Source organism: Arvicanthis niloticus, chromosome 14, assembly GCF_011762505.2.
Source record: "Arvicanthis niloticus isolate mArvNil1 chromosome 14, mArvNil1.pat.X, whole genome shotgun sequence".
Lineage (NCBI taxonomy): Eukaryota > Metazoa > Chordata > Mammalia > Rodentia > Muridae > Arvicanthis > Arvicanthis niloticus.
Window position 1 is genome coordinate 55,407,168 of NC_047671.1, and position 13,801 is coordinate 55,420,968.

Below are 13,801 nucleotides of genomic sequence, written 5' to 3' on the forward strand. Positions count from 1 at the left end.
GAAATTATCACTCTGCCTTGGACAAGGAGCGGAGGATGTGGCTCGGTTGGTAGAGCCTTCGCCTACATGCAAGAGAGCCATGGACTGGATCCTTAGGCTGCACAACACTGTGCATGGCGGTGTGCTCCTGTAACCCCAGCACCGGGGCAGGGGAGGCTGAGGGATGAAGGCCACCATCAGCTACTTGTGCTACATGAGACCCTGTCCAAAAGGAAAGAGAAGAAAGAAAAGGAAAAGAGAGAGGGGAGGCAGGAAAGAGAAAGGGGACATAATCCTTCCCAAATCTCCAAATCCATCCAAAACCTGCAGGGGCTAACAGCTTCTTGAGGAGCCTTTATACCTTTTTGGTTCAGCAGTTTGGTTTTTTTTGTTGTTGTTGTTGTTTTTAATCCAGAACATCTCAAATGTGTCACACCCACATCAGAAACAGAACTGGCATGAGGTATCATCAAGTTCAAAGAAATCCAACATCAGGTGTTGCATAACGTGTCGCCCGCTCCTGGGATCTTGCTGGGCCTCAGGTTTCTTTACAGGGCCCACAGCCCTTCTTGTGCCGTGGTCAAGATGTTTGTTCTATCCATCCTGAGGTCATTCTCACCTGTTCCCTGCAACCAAGGTTGACCAGGGAGGGCTCTGCTCCAGCAGGCCACGCACAGGTCCCTATCTGAGCAGGGGGGTCATCTAGGCCTGTGCTGGCTTGTGCTGGGCTCTCGAGGATGAACCAGCATATGGCAGGCATTTTGCAGATAACCACTGATACAGATAGCAGCTGAGGCACTGCAGCCTACGGAATACCTTCCCTCTGTCCCAGTTCCCAGCCAAAGATGATGTGTGCGCACACAGGCATGCACGCTTGAGTTCCTGTGGGTGTGGAGGTCAGAGGCTGAGGTCACATGTTTTCCTCAATTTCTTCTCCACCTTATTTTTAGGCAGAATCTCTTACTGAACCTGGGGCTCACTGGCTCAGCTAAGCTGACCAGAGTACTCCAGAAATCTGCTTGTTTCTGCCCACCTGGTGCTGGGATCACACACAAGAGGTTGGCCTTTTTTTGTTTGTTTGTTTGTTTGTTTGTTTGTTTGTTTTTTAATGGGTGATGGGGGTCTGAACTCTGATCTTCCTGCTGGCACAGCACTTGATCAACCAAGTCACCTCCCCTGTCCCACAAAGACCTTTATCAGGGCTCAGTCCACTAGCTCCCCTGCCAACTTCCCTGTCATTAGCAGGAAGTTCAGAGGAACCTGGGTGATGTCAACTGTCTTTGCCTCTCTGGTTATCAGGTCCTTAGCCTGACCACCTGTGACGTGACTCCTTGGTCCTCTTCCCCCACACTTCCTCCATCTCCCCCTCTGGGACCACTTGCTCTTTAATGCCAGTGACACTATGCCCACAGCCCCCTTAATCTCTCTCCCTAGCTTTCTACAAGTCTCTTCCAGCCAGATGGCCCTGGGGCACGTGTCTAGGAGCCGTGTCCTCTCTTCTCTCTCCTGAGATTACTCCCTGAATCCTCCTCACCCTGGTTAACCCTCTGAGCTCCTGGGTGGACCATCCCAAACCCTGCTGTTCCCACCTTCCTTCTCTGCCCTGACAAGTTTCTATGCTGAAACCACAGCTACAGTTTGGTTAGTAATGTCTTTGACCAGTGGAGCCCAGGTTTGAGCCTCCATAAAGTGGCAATAAAATCTCCCATTCTGTAGCTGAGGATGTAATGTGGTTCAGTTGGTAGAGCGCTCCTCTCCTGGGTTCAGTCCTCAGTATGACATAAAACCAAGTCTGTAATTCCACTACTTGGTAGGTAGAGGCTGGATCAAAAGCCCAAAATCATCCTTGGCTACATTGTGAGCCAAGGATAGCCTAGGACACACGAAACTGTCTCATCAAAATAAAATAATCTCTATCTGAAAGTCACCAAAGGGATGGCATGGACAACTCGTGTAAGATGCCTTAACCTATCCAAGTTACAGACTACATCAAACTCAACTTGCAACCCTAACCCTGCTCCCTTGACCCTGTCTCCAACCCAGCCCAGTTCCTGTGCCTTGTGCGGCCAGCCTCTCCGAAGGACGGACGGACGGACGAGGAGGGGTTTCCGAAGAGGAGGGGTTTCCGAAGCGAGCACTGCAGGCAAGTACAAGTTTTTCCGGCCATTGTTGTCTACAACCACGCCCAGCATCTCCCCTTTTACCTGAACTCTTTGCAAGTCCTGCTTGGTCGAAGCGGGACACTGCAGGTACAGCCCCCACCCAGCTAGCTCGCCTGGGCAATAGCCACCTCCCTGTCAGCCACCTCCCCCCTAGTAGGGCATAACAATGGGACCCTCGGCCGGGAAAGCAGCTCAAGTTATGGGTCACTAAAAGACAGCGGGGGGGGGGGGGGGGGGTGTCAGATCTGAAATAGAAAGGATATTGTTCGGCTGCTGTAAACCAGCTCCCAGAAAGCTGGGCCGAGGGGGGTGGGGAGGGCGGGTACTGGGCAGGTCCCAAAACAGGTCAGGGTTCAGTCTGTCCCTATACAGTGGGGAACCTGAGCTCTTGGGCACACTACGGTGGGGAAGTGGCGAGTACAAGCCCTTTAGGAATCCTTGGGCCGGTTAAGAAACTTCAGCTAAGCAGGACATGGTGGCATATGTCTTTAACCCTAGCACACAAGAGGCCGAGACAGGAGGATTTCTGTGAGTTCAATCAAGGCCAGCCTGATTTACATCATGAGTTCCAGACTACCAGGGCCACAAAATGAGACCCTGTCTAAAAGTTAAAGAAGAAGAGGAAGGGGAGAGGAGGAGGAGAGAAGAAGAGGAAGAAGGAGGAGGAAGAGGAGGAAGAAGAGAAGGACTCCGGAGGTGGAGGAGGAGGAGAAATAATTACTATTATTACTGTTGCTGTTATTATTTATTATTATTGCTACAACTGCAAGCCCCACATTTGTTCATGTGCCACCTTGCTTCTTTCTCCGGGAGCTTGCAGCATGAACACCAACTTCAAGCCCTTGTCCTCTAAGATCTTGGCCACCCAAGGGCTAAGGGCCCATACTTGAGAATGTCTCAGTAGGTAAAGCACTTGCTTTGCTAGTGCGAGGAGGACCTGAGTCCTGCACTCAGAACCTCAAAACCAATGCAAAACGCCCAGCACAGTGGTTCCCGACTTGGAATCCCACAGTGCTGGCATAGTGGTGGTAGTGTGGGGGAGGGGTGGTGAACAAAGCAAAAAAAGACAGATCTCTGGAAGCTCCTTGGCCAAGTATCCTGGGCAAAGTGGCGAACTTCCAGGCAAATAAGAGATCCTGTCATTAATTAATTAGTTAATTAATTAGTTAGTTAATTAATTAATGACAGGTGCCTCAGGAATAGCATCAAAGGTTGCCTCTGACTGCCATGCATGTTCCATGCACAGTCACCCACATATTCAATTGCCCACAAGTGCACACACACGGGATAGCCAAGCATTCTAAAAGAAGCCCAGAAGTCAATACTTAGAGAAGCCCTTAAGACTTTAAGTGTAGAAAGCGACATGGTGAGTTGCCACCCAGAGACACAACCCTAGGGGAGTTTGGAAACTCTGGCTACTGCTGGCTGAGCCTTCCCTGTACTAAGGAATGCAGAGGCAGAGTATGGAAGTCTAAGCTGTTCCTATGAGCCTTCCTGATAAAATCCTAAATAACCAGTTACCATCGTTCCTGACAACCAACAGCCAACAGGCGGTGTACAGGGCCAGCCTTCTGTATTCAGGTGCCAGGAACACACATCAGCAAATCCAGACAGAACAGTACTCATTAACAAGCCCTGCCCAGAATATAATTTGCAACAGCAGCCAATTCCAATGTTGCCCAACAATGATTGATTCAACAAATATTTTTTAAAGGGCATTTAGAAGTTGAGTCCAGAGGAGACAAAAGCCTCCAAATGCCCACATACCCACATTCTGACATACAGAAGCTTAGGCACAGAGTTTTCTCAGTCAGCTCAAGTTTATGCCTCTCAAGTTCCTCAGCCTCTCCCATATGGAAACCTTAAATGCTAAGACCCAGGACTCTCAGACACCACTTTAAGTATGTGTGCTGTAGTGGCTCACACTTGTAACCCAGCACTCCAGAGGTGGAAGCAGGTGGATCAGAAGTTTGAGGTCATTATCTTTAGCTACAAACTGAACTGGAGGCCAGCTTGTCTTTAATATATATATATATATATATGTATATATATATATATATATATACATATATATATATGTATATATATATATATATATATACATATATATATATATATTTACTTTTTTTTTTTTTTTTTTTTTTTTTGATTTTTTGAGACAGGGTTTCTCTGTGTAGCCCTGGCTGTCCTAGAACTCACTCTGTAGACCAGGCTGGCCTCAAACTCAGAAATCCGCCTGCCTCTGCCTCCCAAGTGCTGGGATTAAAGGCATGCGCCACCACTGCCTGGCTTTACTTATTTACTTATTTAACTTAATTGTGTGTGTGTGTGTGTGTTTTCCTGGTGAGATCAGACAGTGTGAATAGGGATGCAGCTGAGGGCTATCAGTGCAAGGGTGGAGCACCTGAGAAGCAACCCCTCCAGACTGTCTCCCTTGGGACAGTCTACCTCTTTCCTGTAATGACAGTTGCCTGCTCCCTGCAGTAGACAATAAAACATACAACTAAAGACAAGCATCAAAAAGAAGAACATTCTTGGTGTGTGTGTGGGGTGGGGTGGGGGGATCCCAAGGTAGCCATGTTCCTCTGTGTGGTATGGGGTGGTATGTCTCCTTGATAAATGGAGTCAAGCATGCAAGTTTGGGAATCCTGGGTGGGGTGGGGGTGCAGCTGATGCATTAGAAAATGAACGTTGAACCCTGCAAGTGCTGTGTGGGACAGAGTCATAACAGACTGTGCTAGCTGCTACATGGCCTTTTTTGTGAATGATAAAGTATGTGGCAGAGGCATGTGATCTTCCTAGCAAAAACAAACTTGCCCCAGGCAAGGGAGGAATGAAGTAGGGGAAAGGTGTACAGACACTCTCTGCAGGAGCCTCTGATGGGGAAAGTGGGGTGGGGAACATGAGGTTAAGGTACCTGCCAATCATTCTTACAGCTTGCAGAATGCAAGACAAAGGAGCGTAACTTATATCTATGCCGAATATTCTTCCAAGGATCCAAAAGCTTGGAACCCTTGGGAGGAATCAGAGAGTGAGGAGGACAAGCACATGAGAGAGACTATAGAAAAGATGCCTGTTTAAGCTTTAAGAGAGAATGGAAAATCTATAGGTCATCACACAGATGAGGCCATGAATGAAGACTCAGTACAGCAAACTGTGACGACCAGGGAATTCTCTGTGTTTGAACCCTGTGAATTGGGGGAGACCTTTAAAAACACCATGAGACTGTGAGTCTGTCACAGCATGACTCCTGAGGCTGCTGGGATATAGGGGTGGGCGAGCTTAATCTAGACACAATGGAAGCAAAGAAACTGAATAATAGAATCTCCCATCCCTCTCTGAGACAAAGACTGCATAACCTGAGGCAATAGGAGAGAAATTGGTCACTGATTGGAAGAGACAGAGGAAGAGCAGACAGTGTGGAGAGAAGTGCTGGGGAGAAATTGGTATTTGATGAGAAGATCAGCAGTCCAAGTAAAACTGTTCAATGGACTGTTTGTGACGGTCATTCAGTCAGAACTGTTAAAGGTTTTAGTGGCTTTTCTGAGCCCAGTGGTGGGACAGTAGGAGCGTCTCTGTCAGTCTGAATGATTTAGATGGTCGCGTGAATCAGGTTCAGTAAATGTTAAAGCAACCCAAGGGGGTTAAGACAAGGGGGAAGCAGAAGGATGGGTCTGTGCTGTCACTCAGAGGTAAGTGTGGCAACATCTGTGTTGAACCGAAGTTCCTGGGGTGTCAGGGTGGCAAGTGGCATTCCACTGGGTCTCCGGAGAGATTTTTTTTTTTTCAAACGGGAGCAACAAATGACAGCAATGATGAAACAGTGCTGGTGAAACAGATAAGTTTGTCCTAGGTGTGAGCAGTTACATCTGCAGAGCAGGCTGCCAATGGAAAGGTCACAGCCACCGCGCTAGCCCAGAGCCGGCCAGAACCAGGCAGCTTGTTGTTGTGACAGGCTAGAGCATGGCCACAAACTCCTTTAGTTTTTTGTTTGTTTGTTTGTTTTGTTTGGGGGGGGGTTGTCTGTTTGTTTTTGTTTTTTCCAGACAGGGTTTCTCTGTATAGCCTTGGCTGTCCTGGAACTCACTCTGTAGATTAGGCTGGCCATGAACTCAGAAGTCTGCCTGCCTCTGCCTCCCAAGTGCTGGGATTAAAGGCGTGCGCCACCACTGCCCGGCTCACAAACTCCTTTAGATCTGAGCTGAACAAGACACTACAAAGGAGTGAGACCAGTGGGAGTGAGGATTCCCAGAGCGGCCCACAACAGCAGCAGCATACTAAGACGAGGTGGTGACAGCAGCAGCGTACTAAGATGAGGCGGAGAGGTGGCTCTTGGGGAACAGCTGTGGACTATGATACATCCTGTCTACTCCACCTCCAGGAGGCCCTGACCCTGCCTCACAACTCCATCTTCTCCTGTCTCCCTGGCTGCTGGCTTCCTGGTTGTCTTCCCTGTCTCCTTGCTGCCCTTTCTCTGCACAGTGCCAATGGGTGCATTTACAAACGATGCTATTCCAGGTCTTCTCTGGTGGCTCCCTGCAGCCCTCCCTCTGCTCTTGCCTGCCAGTGTTTGGGGGAGTGGTGACAAGTAGGTTCCCTAGGGGTGTGAACAGAGAAGGTGTATCTGAGGTACAGTGTGGCTCCAGGCAGCATGAAGGATGGTAGGGGGCCCAGGATCGAGGCATGAAGACCTGCCCCTGCCTCACTAAGCAAAGGAAAGAGTACACGGGCACGCACGAAGCTAAAGAACCCCCACAGTTCCTAGGACAAGAAGAGACTCACACACTCCAAAGTCTGAGTCAAGTCTGTTCCTCCTACAGCCTACCCAGGATCTGTGTGTGTGCAGGAAAGAACCTAGAACCTGTGGTGGACAGTGGCATCTCACAGCGGATCAAAAACATACGAGCAAGGAAATGCTTGAGTCAAGATAAGGACTGAAGAGAGTCACCAAAATGTTCAAAGATGGCACCTCTGAGGAGGGCCACTGTGGCCATTTCCTGTGCTGCTGTGGCCTCCATGTCTAGGGGTTTCTCCATCCTCTGCAATGAGCAGTTGTACCCAGAACAGAAAAGAGCTCCTTGTTCCCATGTGACCCCACGGCCAGCAGATTTTCTGAGCTTGTCTCCCGCCACCAAAAACCTCCCTGAATTTTCTCCTTGCTGGCTGCCCGTGACAGACCAGTCCAGAAAAGGCTGAGGGACCTAAGTTTAACAAGTGCCTCATGTCTCTACTCCGCCGGACCCACTTTTAGCTTAAGATACAGTTGGATGCCTGCCTCTGTGGCTGCTTTTCTTTCAAAGCTGAGGGCTGAGACTGGGAGCCAAGAAGTTGGTGAGGATTTCTGCCAGGGACTTTGGGGTGGGGAGGCAAGGTGACAGAAAGGACCATAGCAGTCTGTGGAAGACTCTTACCACCTTCCTGGGGTGGGATACGTCCTTGCATTACACTGCACAAGGAAGCAGTCCCTGAGAACAGTCTTCCCACTGAGGGAACACCCAGAGCTGAGGCTGGGGAGGAAGCACTAGAAAGCGGGAGGGAAGGGCGGGTCTCAGGCCATGACAGGGTACATAGTGTTTCTGAATCCAGGGCTACCCAAGGACTTCCAACCACACCTTCAGTGGTGGTCAGCAGCAGTGTGTCCCTGAGGCAAATAGTATTATGTGCTTCAAGGGATCTTCAAGCCACCATCCCACAACAGCTGGGTGTTGCCCTGACTCCCAGGACCCTTTCCCAAAGAAGATTGCAAAAGGGACAGGGCACCCCAGGGGCACCAGTGTAGCAAGGCATAGCGCAGAGAAAACTTTTCTGCTAGCTCTTGGCTAGAAGAGGGTCCTGAGCCCCGGGACCACCCCTTCCAGCCCAGCTTTGAGCCACACACTTGTACCCAGCCGTGGTCCAGACGTAACTGCAGAGGCCAAAACTGGCCGGACTCTTGTGGACTTGTGATCCACGTCCAGAACCTGGATTGTCTTGAACCTGTACAAAGAGACAGAGATCCCTACCCAGGGCAGGCTGGAGGGATATTCTCTGCCCCTAACCCACCCTCTACACTTAGGATTTAGAGACAATTCCCCACAGGTATCTAAACATCCTTTACCCCAGAGAAGGCAAAAGAAGGCTCTAGACAGACTATTACCCAGAATCACATGGGTTGCCAGGAAAGTCCAGGGCTCTCCAGGTACATTTTAAGGCTTTTCATCTTCAGTTGGCTGGTGACCTCAGACAAGTCTCTGGTCTAGGTCGCCCTGAGGGGGAGGGATCACTGGCGATATAGAACTACACCTGCTAATACTGGAACACTCTCTCAAGGAAGAGAATGGGACCCCCTGCCTGACCCTCTCACTCCCAGAGGGGTTGCAGCCTAGGAGCAATGGGGCTGCGGGATTTCCTACCAGGATCAGCTGTCCAGCATCTGTCCGAGACCATGTCACCCTCCACCCGTAACTTAAGGCATCTATTACCTTCCCGTCATGGTGGCCGCGCGCCTAGCACCGGTCAGCAGTCCACTCGCTGTGTCCCTTACGGAGGACTCACGGTCCGGGCAGAGGGAGGAACACGCCCAAACCGCGAGGACAGCTCCACCCAGCCTGCAGCTGGGATGGGGAGTGCAGGGGACAGCCTCAAGGGGCACAGGGGATGCCGATGCTAGTGTCGACCCTGGGAACACTAGAGACTGACACTAGAGACTCCCGACTTGAGTGGGTCGGTCACGTCCTCACTACCCGGACTCTGTTGCCACCTCCCGGATTCCGGGCATACTTTTCCTTTTAAAGGGAATGAAGTTATAATAAACACGCACAAGTTCGCACCCCACCCCCACTCACCCTCCCTTCCACCCCATCCACCCTCCCCACACTCTCCCCCACCTCCACCCTGAGACACTTTTTAAAGGGTGTGTTACGAAGGCAAAACTGAGATCGGCAGAGGGAGCGAGCACGAACGCACGCACGCGCACTTCCTTAGCGTTCCCGCGGCTGCCCCAGGCAGGAAAAACAGTTGGATTTGTGCCTCCAAGACATTTCTGGGCACCTACTGCCTCCCGGGGCATTAAGGGTCTCCCCTAGTCTGTGCTGTCCCCTCTCAAAGAGGACAAGGTCCAGGGTATCTTTTCTGCATGGTGAGTTTAATCTGTCTTTAGACCTAACACCAGTGCTCTCTCTCTCTCTCCTGAAAAACCGCGCAGTTTATTTATTTATTTTGGACAAGGTTTCATGTAATTCATGATGTCCTCAAACATCCTTTTATGTACCAAGAATGACCTGAGCTCACAATCCTCCTCCCACTGCTGGGATTACAGAAAGGGACTCAGTTTATAGAAAGCCCAGGACAGAACCCAGGGCTTTGTGCGGTCTAGCTAAGCACGCCACCCACTGAGCCAGTCATTGGTATTTCGAAGTAAAAATCAAACCATGACTCCTGTCTAAAGTGAAGCACTGCTGATAAAGGGAGATTATCAGACCTAAAATGATGTGGTGACACAAAAGCTGTGGGAATTTCTGCTCTGAGAACCTGTTCTCAGGTATTTGTTATTACCAAAGAGCAGGATCTACAGTTTTGGGTTTTTTTGTTTGTTTGTTTGTTTGTTTGTTTGTTGATTTTTTTGCATTTGACTAGGCTTTTTCCACCAAGTTGTAATTTGAGGGTTGGTTAAAAGCAAAGTATAAAAGATTCTGTGGTTCCTCTGCCAGTGTTAAAAGAAATGTTCCCACAGTTGTCAACCCAGAGGAATATGCAGCCAAGGCTGAGCAGAAACTGACTTCTGGGTAGTTTAAGCAAGCATAGAGGTCTTGTGGGAATCAGAATAAAAAGTCAAACACAGGGCAGGAAAGACAGTTCATGGCAAAAGCATGAGGATCTGGGTTCAAATCCCCACCACGTAAAAAGTTAGAGTTGGTCCTGTGTGCCTGAAACCCCGGTGATGAAGAGGGCAGAGACAAGAAGACCACTGGGGTGTACTGACTGCCAGTCTAGCTCCAGGCTCCATGAGAGACCCCATATCAAAGAAACATAGTAGAAAATGATTCATTAAACACCCACTGTCCTCCTTGGGCCTCTATATGCATTCACCTGCCCACCTACCTCCCACTTAGCATGCTAACATAGCACACACATCACACAGGGACATTGTATGACTGTTACATGATGTGAGCATGCAGGGATCTGCCTGTGGATCTAGGGTCATTTGTTAGCCTGCTACTCAAAGGGTTTTTCTTAGCCCCATTAGAGATACAAAGCTTCCAAATGAGACTAGTTCCTACAATGGTGACACAGTGGACTCTAGAACATCCCAACTAATAGCTACTGGGTATATCTTACAAGGAATATGTGTTGTCTTAGGCCAGGAAGCAAAGGGATCAGACACTGCATTTTGCAACTGTTAAAATCTGCTATAGACATGGATGTGGGCATGACCCTTGCTGGATGTGACTGGTGCTGGTGTGTCACATGTGTGTACTGGTGTGTCACATGTGTGTGTACATGGAAGGGGCAGCTGTGGGAGTGGAGGTGACTTTCCTGGACATCAGTGGAGTATAAAAGTGGACAAGTGGGTGAGGATATATTTAGTGGGGATGTGATTTGTGTTGGGAAGCAGGAGGAAGCAAGAAATGAACTCAGAACTCTGTCACAGATGTGGAAGGTTTGATTCAGGTATAAGTTCATCCTTAGGGCTAAGCGGGTCCCTGAGAATGTGTATATGAGCAGGGAACCCTCCATGAGAAGAGAGGAGCAGAGAGATCCAGGTTGGACAGAGCGGGCTTGGTAAGGAGACATCGCTGAGGAGACAGCTCTGTCAGTAAAGTTCTTACCTTGTGAGCATGAGGCCATGACCCACTTTAAAAAAAAAAAAAAAAAAAAAAAAAAAAGCCAGGTGCAGTAGCATGAGTTTGTAGTCCTAGTGCAGAAACACACTGATCTCTGGGCTTGGTGGCTGGCAACCTAGCCTGTTTGATAAGATGTTTAGCCAGTGACAGATCCTGCCTTTGAAAAACCACAGTATACAAAACCTCAAGAACAACAGCTGACACTGGCACGCTGGCCTCTATGAGCACTGGCACAGACATGCACCTAAATCCGTACAGGCACATCCGAAGAAAAGGATAGAGGCACCACAGAGCTAAGAAGTTAGGGAGTGCTGGTTTCTGTCTCCTAGGACAGGAATGGGGTGAGGGCTGGTCAAGGAAAGTGAGGGCTTCATACCCAGCCCCATCAGAGAGGAAGGGGAACAGGTGCCCTAGAGACAGACTGAGCCCAGGAGTCAGTCGGGTATTATAACTGCCCTGAGAGGAGGAGGAGAAACACACAGCTCTGTGAGGCCAAGGGATAGGGATGGTGTTGCACTGTGTCTGGGCTGAGGAGGTGGAGGCTTGACTCACATACTGGGTGCTGTGACTCAGGGACGGGAGCCCAAATGGGCTCTGGGATGTCTGAAGTCAAGGACAGGACAGGGTGACACAAGGGTTGGTCCCAGGAGGAAATGCAGGTTCAGAAGCTCACCAGGGGCAGAGCAGGAGCTTAGAGCGGATGAGCCCCAGAGAAGACAGAAGAGACCCCTGATCATCCCTTAGCATGTCTTCTCTCTCCAGGCCTGAGACCAGTGCTGTTCAGGGACACTCAAAGACTCATGTGATTAAGCAGGGTCTAGGCTTCTTTTGGCCACCATGCTAGACCAGTAAGATGAGGGTGAAGAAGAAGAAGTGCCTCGGTTGGCTTCCTCCAGCCCCTATCTAGAGTCCTAACATGAAGAGATTGGGCAGGGCTTTGCAGCCCTTCCAGAGTGTGCTCATTAATCTTGTCAACACGATAGAATTCTAGAATCACCATGGAAACTAATCTCTGGGCAAGTCTAGGATTATCTGAATTGGGTTACTTGAGGTAGGAGGCTCTGAATGTGCATAGACTCACCATTCCATGAATGAGTTTCCAGACTGAACTAAAAGGAGAAGATGAGTGTGCCCAGCGAGATGTGGCAGTGGGTAAAGAAGCTGGACAAACTGGGTTCTGTCCCCAGAGCCCACAAGGCAGAAGCACTAACTCCCCTTAGTCGTCTCCTGACCTCCATAAGGAGGCCATGACACGTGCATATCCAAACACATATACACTATGTGATGGCTAATCTTCATTGTCAACTTGGCTACAGAATCAACTAAAATCTAGGTAGTTGGGCAGCACTGTGAAGAATTTTCTTAACTGGATCATTTGAAGTGGGAAGATCCACCCTTAATCTGGGTCATCCTTCTGGTGGCAGGATACATAAAAGAACAGGCAAGAAAGAATCTTGCTTTTCACCAGCTTGCCCTCCCTCTGGAGGGCAGGTTCATCAGTTCTGATACTGAGGCATTTCCTTGCTGGTATTCCGATATACTTCAGGGCTCCAACATTGCCTGACTATCAGATTCTTGGCCTTTCAATCATGAGACCGCCACAGTTGGACCAGCCGGGCAACAATCTACAAGCCACGCTAATAAAAACCATTTAACATATATTTATTCTGTCAGTTCTATTGCTCCAGGGAACTCTGACTGATACACACATACACACATATAAATAAATGTAGTAAGCTTTTATAATTAAAATATAATAGTCATAGTAAAGTGCCCGAGTGAGATTCCTGAACGTGACTAAAATGTGGCCGGCAGCCACCTGTTTCTCCTGCCGCCCTGCCTGTCCTGCCACCCTACTTGTCCTGCCGCCCTGCCTGTCCTGACATAACAGACTGCATTTACTGGAACTGTGAGCCAGAATAAATTTTTTTGTCAGATACTTTGTCTCTACATGAATCCACAAGGCCTTGAGGGCTGTGTCCACTATGGACAGCCCTGTAGAGGGAGCCATGTGCTTTTCCAAGCAGACAGGAGGTTATGGAGTTAGTTAAAGGCAGCCACTATAGGGGATGTGAGTTCTCTCTGATGGGTAGTCTACCTATGCTCTCTCTCCCCTGACTCTAGGTTATAGCGGTTTCTGTGAGGAGTTAGTAAGGAGTAAGCGGGGGGGGGGGGGGGGGGGGGGAGTAGAAGAAAGAAAATAGCATTTCTACCTGGAAAGGAGATAATCTCACATAACATCTGGAAAGTGCCCAACCAGCAAGTCCATCCATTATTAGCCAGGACCACCTATCAAGCCAAAGCCATTCACTGGACATGTAACACCATCTGTTTGTGGGTATTTTCTGTTAGCGCTGAGGAAGTAAAATGTAGGGAGAGGGATTGTGGGAAAACTCTACTAATTAAGGTCAAGGTCTACCATTGTCCCGAGAGCCTCAGAACTCAGTGGAATATGGGGACTCCCTTCACTGGCAGGGTTTCTCCTTCTCTGACTTTGAGGAGTTCAAAAACCCCCAAACCACTAGCTGCAGAATGTCATGTAGCCTTAGTTAGATTGCAGGCTCAGCTTCCTCTCTCCTGATAAGAACCCGTTCAGCTAGCACCTGAGATTCCTGAAATGCTTCCCCCTGCTAATGAAGTATTCGGTACGCTAAGCCTTCAGCCAATGACCTTTGTCCATCCTGGATGTTTCTACCCCACCCCATCCCCCCAAAATTATATAAGCCTTGAATCACCCCAAGTGAAGTTGATCTGCCTCCCTGCAGCTGGTCCTTTGTGTCTTCTTCACCATATGTACTCACTGGGCTTCTGAATCCCGACACTCCACACCCACCCCAT

General features: G+C 49.3%; 1 protein-coding gene across 3 annotated transcripts in view; it reads right to left on the minus strand.

Moving 5' to 3' along the window:
* Lims2 (LIM zinc finger domain containing 2) overlaps positions 1-13,801 on the minus strand; it is a 44,591-nt gene that overhangs the window by 19,218 nt on the left and 11,572 nt on the right. The window contains exon 1 of one of the 3 annotated variants that reach the window (XM_034518509.2): positions 8,603-8,851. The exons of the other annotated variants lie outside the window; for them this stretch is intronic. Within the exon in view, the coding sequence (XP_034374400.1) occupies positions 8,603-8,613 (11 nt within the window). The 5' untranslated portion in view covers positions 8,614-8,851. Of the gene's footprint in view, positions 1-8,602; positions 8,852-13,801 lie in introns of those variants that run through there. 3 annotated transcript variants of the gene reach the window in all.